The 12715-nt window shown below is 34.7% G+C and overlaps 1 protein-coding gene across 1 annotated transcript in view; it reads right to left on the bottom strand.

Annotated features, from left to right (window-relative positions):
* Positions 1-12715, bottom strand: part of HFM1 (helicase for meiosis 1) — a 121747-nt gene that overhangs the window by 28718 nt on the left and 80314 nt on the right. Inside the window, 2 exon segments of the mRNA XM_069572802.1 lie at positions 11001-11147; positions 11595-11698. Coding sequence (XP_069428903.1) covers positions 11001-11147; positions 11595-11698 — 251 coding nt within the window.

The following is a 12715-nucleotide window of genomic DNA, read 5'->3' on the forward strand; positions in this document are numbered from 1 at the left end:
TGGGATTCTCCAGGCAAGAATACTGGAGTGAGCTGCCATGCCCTCTTCCAGGGGATCTTCCCAACCCTGAGACAGAACCCACGTCTCTTCTGTCTCCTGTATTGGCAGTTGAGTTCTTTAGCACTAGCACCACCTGAGAACCCCCCCTCTTAACTATAAATTCAAATAATTTGGATGTTCATAAGCTTCTGGAGTTAATATTTTTAAAAGAATATTACTTTCATTTTGTAGTTCCTGACACATGGTAATTGCATTGATGCACTTTATAATTTTACTTTTTAAATGAGAAGGCAAATCTCCTTTTAATTTTTGTCAAATATTATACTATCATTTTGTTATTTATCAAAAAAAGGGTAACACTGATGAACTGGAGTCCTTGATTTGCAATTTAACGAATATATACACTGAAAAGTATATAGAAAAGCAGACTGCTTTTTGACTAGTATTTAAATGTACACACTTCCAAAGTGCTTGGGCACTGATATTATCCTTGCATTCTTCAAATACATTAAATTTGCATACTCAAAAGGTATAGCCAATGCAAATGAACTTATTAATGTCAGATTAATTTTCTTCAAATGAAACAAAGCCCATACTTTGACACCACAGACTGCAGCACGCCAGGCCTCCCTGTCCATCACCAACTCCCAGGGATTACTCAAACTCATGTCCATTGAGTCGGTGATGCCATCCAACCAGCTTGTGCTTCTTAAAGGATAAAAAGCTTAAATGCTAAAAATAAAAGTTAAAACAATTTTTACAACTGAAAATGTGTATTTTCACACTGCCTGATCTTAAAAAAATAGCAAAAATATTTTTCCTTAAAATGTACAAAATGTTTTATCTCTTGGACTGTAACTGTGAGAAACTACAGCTAAAAAATGTTTCAAACAGTTATAGGAAGCATAATAAGAATTTTAAATTCTATTATGTACTGTAAGGTGTATACTTTTGTCTAAATATGGTCCTACAGTTTGACAAAATAAAATATTAAGATATTTGTTGAACCTGAAAGCACATTTGGAAACAATCATTTAAGCAACTAGATTTTCTGAGCTAAATATTTTAACATTTAATAATATGGTCAGACAAGAGGTCAGCAAAACAAATTTGTATTGTTTTGAAAGGCTATTTTCACAACCTTAGTAAGGTAAATCTATGATTCCGTCATTGTGTTTAAGTTTACTGAGAAAGAAAATGCAGGTAGTGTATGTATGTCATACATGAAGAGATAATTATACAACTTTATTTGCGGATATTTGATTTTGTACATAAGAACTGAATTATATATCCAGAATGTATAACTCAGATATAATGTATATTTCAAATATAATCTGACTGTATAAATCAGAATGTATAATGGGATGGGTGTATATATAATATGTGTATGTGAATGGGGGATGTGTGTAATAAAACACTTGCCTGATAGGACACATCTTTGATCTGTTTTCTACAGGGTCATACGGAAAATCTGGGGGACTTTTGCTCTTAAAAAGTCTCATGCTAAAACTAAGTATAGTAAACATCCTAATTTTCACTACAGTTGCAAGCAACAGAAACAATTCAAGCTATTTTAAACAAAAACAGTTACAACAAAAAACCCTTGTAGGGTTGGTGGAAATGTATTACATTGTTGATCAGTCAACAAGTCCAGTCCAACTCCTTGTGACCCCATGAACTGCAGCACACCAGGCTTCCTGTCCTTTACTATCTCCCGGAATTTCTGCAAACTCATGTCCACTGAGTCCATGATGCCATCCAACCATCTCATCCCCTGCCTCACCCTACCCTTCCTGCCCTCAATCTTTCCCAGCAGAGTCTTTTCCAGTAGTACTGGAGCTTCAGCTTCAGCATCAGTCCTTCCAATGAGTATTCAGGGTTGATTTCCTCAGGATTGACTGGTTTGATCTCCTTGCTGTCCAAGAGACTCTCAAGAGTCTTCTCCAGTGCTCAGCCTTCTGTATGGTCCAACTCTCACATCTGTACATGACTACTGAAAAAACCTTAGCTTTGACTATATGGACCTTTGCTGGTAAAGTGATGTCCCTGGTTTTTCAATATGCTGTCTAAGTCTGTCATAGCTTTTCTTCCAAGGGGCAATCCTCTTTTAATTTTGCAGCTGCATTCACCATCCACAGTGTCTTTGGAGCCTAAGAAAATAAAATATGTCACTGTTTCCACTTTTCTTCCATCTATTTGCCATGAAGTGATTAGCCTGGAGGCCATGAGCTTCGTTTTTTGAATACTGAGTTTTAAGTCAGTTTTTTCACTCATCAAAAGGCTCTTTAGTTTGTCTTCATTTTTCAGCCATTAGAGTGGTACCATCTGCATACCTGAAGTTGTCAATATTTCTCCCAGCAATTTTGATTCCAGCTTGAGTCTTCCAGCCTGGCATTTTGCATGATGTACTCTTCATATAAGTTAAATAATCAGGGTGACAATACACAGCCTTGATGTACTCCTTTCCCAATTTGGAACCATTCGTTGTTCCATGTCCAGTTCTAACTATTGCTTTTTGTCCTACATACAGGTTTCTCAGGAGACAGGTAAGGTGGTCTGATATTCCCATATATTTAAGAATTTTCCACAGTTTGTTGTGGTCCACACAATCAAAGGCTTTAGTGTAGTCAATGAAGCAGATGTCTTTTTTGGAATTCCTTTGATTTTTTTATGATCCAGTGGATGTTGGCTGTTTGATCTCTGATTCCTTTGCTTTTTCTAAATCCAGCTTGTACATCTGGAAGGTCTTGGTTCAGGTACTGCTGAAGCCTAGCTTCAAGGATTTTGAGCATTACCTTCCTAGCATGTGAAATGAGCACAACTGTATAGTAGTCTGAACATTCTCTAGCATTGCCTAATTTTGGGACTGGAATGAAAACCGACCTTTTCCAGTCCAGTGTCACTACTGAGTTTTCCAAATTTGCTAGCATATTGAGTGCAGTACTTTAACAGCATCATCTTTTAGGATTTGAAACAGCTCAGCTGGTTTTCCATCATCTCCACTATCTTTGTTTGTAGTAATGCATCCTAAGGCCCACTTGACTTTACACTCCAGGATGTCTGGCTCTAGTTGAGGGACCATACCATCATGGTTATCTGGATCATTAAGGCCTTTTTTGTATAGTTCTTCTCTGTATTCTTGCCACCTATTCTTAATCTCTTCTGCTTCTGTTAGGTCCTTTCCATTTCTGTCCTCTATTGTGCTCATGTTGGCATGAGATTTCCCCTTGGTATCGCCATTTTCTTGAAGAGATCTTTAGTCTTTCCCATTCTATTGCTTTCCTCTATTTCATTGCATTGTTCACTTAAGGCTTTCTTATCTCTCCTTGCTATTTTCTGGAACTTTGCCTTCAGTAGGATATATCTTTTCCTTTCACTTCTTTTCTCAGCTATTTGTAAGGCCTCCTCAGACCTTCTTGCCTTCTTGCCTCAGACCACCTGGCTTTCTTGCATTTCTTTTTCTTGGGGATGGTTCTGGTCACCACTTCCCATACAATGTTATGAACCTCCGCTCGTAATCTGGTTCTTCAGGCACTCTACCAGATTTGCTCCTTTAAATCTATTTGTCACTTTCATTGTATAATCATAAGGGATTTGTTTAGATCATAGCTGAATGGCCTAGTGGTTTTCCCTACTTTCTTCAATTTAAGTCTTAATTTTGCAATAAGCAGCTTGTGAGCTGAGCTATAGTCAGCTCCATTGTTTTTGTTGACTATATAGAGCTCTTCTATCTTTGACTACAAAGAATACAATCAGTCTGATTTCAGTATCGACCGTCTGTTGATGTGAATGTGTAGAGTCGTCTCTTGTGTTGCTAGAAGAGTTTGCTATGACCAGTGCATTCTCTTGGCAAAACTCTGTTAGCCTGCTTCATTTTACACTCCAAGGCTAAACTTTCCTGTGACTCTGACTCTTGGTATTTCTTGACTTCCTACTTTTGCCTTCCAATCTTATAATGAAAAGGACACCTTTTTTTGTTGTTGTTATCTTACAGAATCCAAAAGCAGGGTGGCAGCTAGGGATCAGGAGGGACTGAAACCAAGAAATGGAAAGTCAGTAGAACTTCAACTCTAGTGTTCTCACCTTTGCTTCTTTCTGTACCTTTGCTTTAGTCTTCTCTTACATGGTCCAGCTATCTTTGATAATTTCTGTACATGGTAAAGAACAGAAGGCTATCTGTACTACTGATAGCCTTGATTTTATATACTCTCAGTGCAATCCTAATTCTAAATTGTTTTCCTTAAATAGAAGTATCTCTTTCCTTCTAGGAATTTGGACTTTGGCCTGAATAAAAGAAGGTTACGCTAGCTACTGATAATTTTGCTGTCAGAAAAATAGTGGCCAGAACGAAGGTCCAAGGAGAATATAGTATAAACAAGACAAACAACCTACTTGCCCCTTTCTCCTGGAATCACTAATCTACTTTCTGTCATTATGTATATGTCTATTATAGACATTCATATAAATGGAATCATACAATATCTGATCTTTTGTGACTGCTGCTGCTACTGCTGCTAAGTTGCTTCAGTTGTGTCCGACTCTTTGTGACCCCATGGACTGCAGCCTACCAGGCTCCTCTGTCCATGGGATTTTCCAGGCAAGAGTACTGGAGTGGGTTGCCATTGCCTTCTCCATCTTTTGTGACTGGCTTCTCTAATTAGCATGTTTTCAAGGTTTATCTATGTTGTAGCATATATTAGTAGTTTATTCTTCTCTATGGCTGAGTAACATTCCACTAAATGAATATGCCACAGTTTTCTTATCTGTTAGTTGATAGATATTTGGATTGTTTCTACTTTTTGGCTGTTAGGAATAATGCTACTATAAACATTCACATATACATTTTTATGAGTATTTTTAAATTCATTTGGACATATACCTAAAGGAGGAATTCCTGGATCACATGGTAATTCTATGTTTAACTTTTTGAGCAACTGACAAAATGTTTTCCAAAGCAGCTGCACAATTTCATATCCCCAATACCAAAAGTGTGAGAGTTTCAATTTCTCTGCATCTTTGCCAACATTTGTCATTGCCCATCTTTTTTATTAAAGCCATCCTACTGGGTGGTAACACCCTGGTTTTGATTTGAATTTCTGTATTGATTAATGATGTTGGACATCTTTTCATGTTGTATATCGGCCATTTGTAGCTCTTTGAAAAATATCTACTTAAATGTTATGGGGAGGGAGGTGGGAGGGGGGTTCATGTTTGGGAACGCATGTAAGAATTAGAGATATTAAAATTTAAAAAAAAAAAGAAAAAAAAAGAAAAAAAATTCTTTGACTAGTTTTAATTGGGTTGTCTTTTTATTTGCTGAGCTGTAAGATTTCTTTATATATACTAGATACTATTATTTTATCAGATATATGACTTGCAAATATTTTCTCATTCTATGGATTGTTTTCCACATACTTTTTCTTCACTTTCTTGATAGTTTTATTTGAAGCACAAAAGTTTTCAATCTTGATAAAGTCCAATTCATCTGCTTTTTTCCCCCCTTTGGTTGCCTGAGCTTTGGGTATCATATCTAATAAACTACTGCCTAATCCAAGGTCATGAAAATATACATGCATGTGTTCTTCTAAGGGTTTTACAGTTTTACTTCTTATCTTTAGGTCACTGATCCATTCGGAGTAAATTTTTATATATAGGATGAAGTAGAGGTTCAAACTAATGCAACTGGTTATCTAGATGCCCAGTCATTTTTGGTGAAATACTATTCTTTCCCATCTGAATTATTTTGGCATCTTTGATCATAATCAATTGACCATAGATGTATACATTTATTTCTATACTTTCAATTATATTCTATTGGTCTATTATTATACCAGTACTACACTATCTTTGGAATCACTGATGGCTCAAATGATAAAGAATCTGCCTGCAATACGGGAGACCCAGGCTCGATCCCTGGATTGGGATGATCCACTTGAGAAGGAAATGGCAACCCACTCCAGTATTGTTGCCTAGAGAATCCCAAGAACAGAGGAGCATAGAGGGCTATAGTCCATGGGGTCATAAAGAGTCAGACACAGCTCAGTGACTAACAACATAACACAAATACACTACCTTGATTAAGTTTTACAGTAAGTTTTGAAATCAGGAATTGTGAGTCTCCATGTATGTTCTCTTTTTAAAGACTGATTTAGCTATTTTGGGTCCATTACATTTCCGTATGAATTTTAGAATCAACCTGTAAATTTCTGTCAAAAGAAGCTAGAATTTTGAACAGGGATTGCATTGATTTTTTGAAATAATTTGGGAAATATTGCCATCTTAGTGATATTAAGACTTCCAATCCACAAACATGGTATATCTTTCCATATATTTACATCTTTAATTTTTTTTCAATGGTGTTTTATAGTTTACAGTGCTCACATCTTGCACTGTTAACAAAATGTTAACAAAAATTTAACATTTTGTTAAATTTATTAAGCATTTTATCCTTTTTTGATGTGCAATTTTTAACATTGACTCTGTATCCAGTGATGTTTCTAAATTTATATATTAATTTTAATAGTGTATCCACAGAGTCTTTTATATTTTCTAGGTACATAATCATGTTGCTTTCAAGTAATGATAGTTTACTTCTTCCTTCCCAATCCTTATCCCTTATATTTCTTTTTATAAATAGTTGTACTGACTAGGACTTTTATCACAATGTTAAAAAGAAGTAGTAATAGAGAAGACCATTTCATCATTATCCATTTAAATAGGAAAGTTTAAAAAATATTTCAATATTGTGTATAACATTTGCTATATATTTTTAATAAAAAATTAACACTGGATTTTCGTCAACCTTTTTTTGACATCCATAAAAAGGATCACATGTTTTATTTCCCTGTTAATGTAAGAATTATATTGATCCATTTTTAAATGCCAAGGCTTTCTTGCATAGGTAAAATAAGCTATACTTAACTGTACTGTATTATGGTTTTTAAATATGTAGCTAGATTCCACTTGCTAATAGCTTGAACAATTTCTCTTTCTTTTAATGTCCTTGCCAAGTTTTGAAATCAAAGTCATGCTGGCTTTTGAAAATTAAAACATTAGAAAATATTCATTTTTTTTCTAGAAAAGTTTGGGTAAGTTTTACATTGCTGTGCTGTTCTGAGTGCTCAGTCATGTCTGACTCTTTGTGACCCCATGGACTGTAGCCCACCAGGCTCCTCTGTCCATGGAATTTTCCAGGCAAGAATACTAGTGAGCTGCCATTTCTTACTCCAAGGGATCTTCCTGATCCAGGGAGCATAGCCACATCTCTTGTATGGTGGAATATAATATAATCCAGAATCTGCAGATATAATGTCTGCCATACAATAAGAACTTATGAAACCTGCAAAGAGGCAGGACCATATAACTCATATTTAACTATATAAGAAAATGAAGTTATCTGAACCTCAGGATTTCTTTATGGAAATATCTTTTTAAATTTCTTGTTTTATTACTAGTGTCAAGACTACTCAGATTTTCTATTTATTCTGTCAGTTTTGGTAAGATTTCTTGTCAAGGTATTCATTCCTTTTTACCTAAATTATGTTAAATTTATTGGTAAAGTTATTTATAATATCTTGGCAGATTCTTTTATGCTTATAAGATCTGTAATGATATCACCTTTTTCATTCTTGATATTGTTAATTCATGTTTTATCTCTTCATTTTCAGTCTTATGTGGTCTTCTGTGTGTTTATCTCTTCTTGGGTTTGCTGAAATTCTGAATCTGTGGGTTGATGTCTTTCACTGTTTTGGAATGTTCTCAGCCCATCTCTTTGAATACTGCATTTGTCCCATTCTTTCTCTACTCAGACTTTATGCATATGTTAGCATTTTGAGTATTATACTCTTTTGTGTTCTTTCTGTTCTCTCATCTCTGGGGCTTCCATTTGGATATTTTCTATTGATATGTCTAACAGTTCATAAATCCTATGTTTGAACATATCCAAACTAACATTAAACCTACCTAATGAGTTCTTCACTCAAGATACTACATTTTTCAGTTCTAGAAAGTTCATTTAAATCTCTATGGAACTCCAATTTTCTGGTGAAAATTTCCATCATTTCATTCATTTTGTATATTTCTTCCCCCATTGTTTTATAATCTTTAAATGCCAACTCTACCATTTGAATCACCTACAGGGCTGTTTCATTTTCTTATATAGTTAATTATGAGTCATATGGTCCTGCCTCTTTGCAGGTTTCATAAGTTCTTATTGTATGGAAGACATTATATCTGCAGATTCTGGATTATGTTATATTCCACAAGCAAGGGTTTCCTTTTTTCTCTGTCAGGAAAACATAGTGAATGGCTGATCCCACAAACTGTGATGCAGCCAAAAAAAAGTGCAGTTTGGTGCTGTTAACTTGATAAATAACAACTAATTGTTGTGTGTATAATGTAGAATAAAGAAGATTAGTGGCATTCTATCATTTTTGGAATCATTGAGAATCAAATTTCTCAGCATGGCAGAAAGGAGATACAGATCATTGAGTATAGATCATTGACTTTAAGGATAAATACTATAGCTTGGACATTTAACTATAAATAAATTATGTATTTTGTCTTTCAAAACAAAAAAATCACATATTTCATAATTTTGTGCATGGAAAAAAGTAAGAGATAATATCTCAATGGCAATGAGCTCCTCAAGCACACAAATTATTTATCATGAAAAGAAACCAGGGATCTTTGGAGAAAAGGCTTATTACAGGTCTGAGGCTAGAATTACAAAAGGTAAGCCTAGAATATCATATCATCCCACACAGCACGAAAGCTATCAAAACTACTAAGGACATAGCAAAAGGATTCAGGAGCCAATCTGGTATATCTAGATGGTATCAAGATGATATATCTATGATATTTATGAGTAATCAGCAATTTGAATATTAACTCAGTATTGGGTAATAATTAGTTACCATTAGTTTTTTATGTAATGCAGTTATTTTTTCTTAAATCCTTACCATTTACAAATATATACTAAAACAGTTATGGAGGAAATAATATAATATCTGATTTTCTTCAAAAAAATACCAGAGGAAGTATGAACAGAGGTACAGATGAAACTATATTAGCCCTGAGCTGATAACTGTTTAAGGTGGGTGATGGGTACATATATACTTCTTTCTACTTCTCTATTTGAATGTCCCATAAAAAACAAATTGTCACCTGTTTTGTCTTATCAAATCTGTTAATTCTTGTACATCACTTACTTTCTCCCTAACATGGCCATAAGAATGGAGTGGGTATGAAAAGGGGAAATATATATAAAAAAATAGTCAATTTTTTTCACCAAAAATCACCCTGGAAGATTCTTGAGCTTTCTTTGAAGAAAGGAGTACAAAATGCTGCAGTGTCTGTTTGGAAGGAGCCTGAAGTCCAGCAGCAGCCTAAGTGAACCTCAGCTGAAAGGAATTGTGACAACGGTATTCAGCCAGTAGGGATATTTCCTGAAGATGCACCCAGATGGTACCATTGATGAGACCAAGGACGAAAACAGCGACTACACCCTCTTCAATCTAATCCCTGTGGGCCTGCATGTGGTGGCCACCCAAGGAGTGAAGGCCAGCCTCTATGTGGCCATGAATGGTGAAGGCTATCTCTACAGCTCAAGATCAAGCCCTGAGACTCTGGAGTGGGAGCACTGACTCCAAGACCCTAGACTACCAGAGAACTAACCCTAGGGAGTATTAAATAGCGAGAACTCACACAAAGGAAACCACCTGAATACAAGACCCAGCATCACCCAACCACCAGTAGCACCCTGTGAAGGATATCTCATCTAAACAACAAACAAAACAAAAATATAAACCCAATCATCAGCAGACAGGATTACCACCTTACTCAGCCTTGCCCATCAGAGGAAAAACAACAACAAAAAACTCAGCACAAATCTCACCATATACAAAGCTTACACAAACCACTTGATCAACCTTAGGAGGGCAGAAACCAAAAGGAAAAAAAATTCAACCTTGCGGCCTGGGAAAAGGAGACCTCAAACACAATAAGTTTAAAAAAAATATTGAAAAGTCAGAGAAATACTACACAAATGAAGGAACAAACTAAAAACACAGAAGTCCAAATAAATGAAGAGGAAATACAAAAATTACCTGAAAAAGAATTCAGAATAATGATAGCAAAGATGATTGAAACCCTCAAAAACAGAATGGAGAAAATGCAAGAATCAATTAACAAAGACGTAGAAGAATTAAAGAATAAACATACAGAGACAAATACTACAATTACTGAAATTAAATACTCTAGAAGGAATCAATAGCAAAATACCTGAAGCAGAAGAATGAATCAGTGAGCTGGAAGATAAAATGATGGAAATAACTTCTGAAGAGCAGAATAAAGCAAAAAGAATGAAAAGAACTGAGGATAGTCTCAGAGACTTCTGGGACAATATCAAACACACCAATATTCAAATTATAGGTGTCCCAGAAGAAGAAGAGAAAAAGAAAGCGTATGAAAAAAATTTTGAAGAGATTATAGTTGAAAATTTCCCCAACATGGAAAAGAAAATAATCAATCAAGTCCAAGAGGGGTAAAAAGTCCTATATAGGATAAACCCAAGGAGAAACATGCCGAGACACATGCCAACCAAACAAAGATAGAATAGTAAAAGCAGCAAGGGGAAAGCAACAAGTAACATACAAGGGAAACCCCATACATTTAACAGCTGATCTTTCAACAGAAACTCTGCAGGCCAGAAGGGAATGGCAGGATATATTTAAAGAACTGAAAAGGAAAAACCTACAACTAAGATTACTGTACCCAGCTAGGATCTCATTCAAAACTGATGGAGAAATAAAAAATCACCCCAATTTGACAAATACTAACTAGCAGAATTCTTACTATATATTACTAATGCAATTATTAGAAAGCCTAAACATCTAATTCCAGAGTATCCACAATCTAAATGAAGCAATACTATACTGATGATACCATCTCCAGCCTTATATTTGCTTTAATGTAAAACAGGAATAAACACAGCTGTTTACCTTTTTTGGGCCCTGCTACAGTAGATCTATCTGAATGTTCAGAATGGGAAATCTCTGTTTCTGATTTTTTTTGTATAATTATTTGATTTCCAAATCTCTTGGGTCCTAAGTAAAAGACTGTAAATTTCCGCTGTATATCAAGTCCAACTGGAAAAATTAAAAAAAAGCATACAAATGCTTAAGTCATATATATTCATGCATGAGATCATTTACTTATTTTTATACCTCTTATATTTTATACCTCGTTGAACTAAAAAGCCTAACAAGTTCAGGAAATAAAAATGTTTTAAAGAAACGTTAAAAAAAGTATAACAAGTGAAAAAGTACACATCTGTCATAAAAATAAAAATCAATGCTCCTACAATAATTGAAATTTACCTTAAAGAAAATGGCCATAAATGAACAGATGAAAATTTAATTTTATTATCTTCGTCTACACTATCTTTACATCCCCAAAGAAACTTCCTTTAAAATTATTCATTTTACTTAAATTATTTTTACACAATATCACTTATGTTTCTGTTTACATAAAGGAAATTTTTAAGTGTTATCATATTTTTTACATTCATGTATTCATTGTTTCAATGAACTTACCATATTCTGAACTAATAAGATTTATGCTAAGATCTTCAGATTTAAGAGCTCTCCTCACATCAAACTTTTTAGCCCAATTTCCAGCTTTTAGTAAAACAGAATCCCTGAAAAAGGTAATGTGTCACTTAAATTGTGATCTTGAATCTTAAATGAAATAATAAATTAATTGCCAAGGGCTAATTGATACTAAGGTATATCCCATCTGGTAGTAAACTTGTCAGTTTCTGAAAACTACTTTCCCCAAGTTCTTTGCATAGGGAAAATGGAATTTCAATGGAGCTACTATTTCCATAATTTACTTAACTATATGTTCACCCAACAGCTGGTTCTAAGTTACATACAATCACTTCAGGCCCACCTGTACATATAGTTGTTCTTGACAACCTATGATCTTGCCCTTAAATCACTACCACTTTTAAATGGCTATACTTACATTACATGGATTTGTGAGAACTTTGAGTATTTTTTAAATGATATGAAATAGTTTGTACCAGTCAATTCTATGATTGAACTTATTTTAGCCTCCTATAGTCTAAGTCATTAGATTTACTTGTCACAGAGAATATAAAGATTAATATAAGTATATATTCTCTTTAAGTGTATTACGGCTAGTTGCAGGAAAGTAATTATCAGTGAAAAGCATATCCTTATCAGTCACTGCACCCTCTTTAGGATCCTTGCATGGGGTGTTTTAGGAAAGTATCTTCCAGTACACTGGCAACAATTAGGAGATTCCCATTTCAGTTAGTACCATCCTGAACTTACAGGTATATTATATGCTTAGGAGCATAGACTCTGGAGTCAGAATGCTGGGCTTCGAATCTAGTTTTTGCTATAGACTACCTATATAACAATTAAACAGTTTAATACCTGGAACTTACTAACTGCTCAAAAAGTATTAGCTGCAGCTACAACTATTATCCTCAGAATTTGCTTATGACACCCTGGGAGACAATATATAAGAGTATCAGAAAAAAGGCTAAAGTAAAAATTATAGAATGATATGCTAGAGAACAAAATATAAGGCAAGGTATCTCCTTTATCTATTGGATCTGGTTGCCTGGGTCCTACAGTGGCTCTAGCAGTTAAATTTTAATACAGAAATAGAAAATATATTTTGA

This window comes from Ovis canadensis, chromosome 1, assembly GCF_042477335.2.
Source record: "Ovis canadensis isolate MfBH-ARS-UI-01 breed Bighorn chromosome 1, ARS-UI_OviCan_v2, whole genome shotgun sequence".
Classification (NCBI taxonomy): domain Eukaryota; kingdom Metazoa; phylum Chordata; class Mammalia; order Artiodactyla; family Bovidae; genus Ovis; species Ovis canadensis.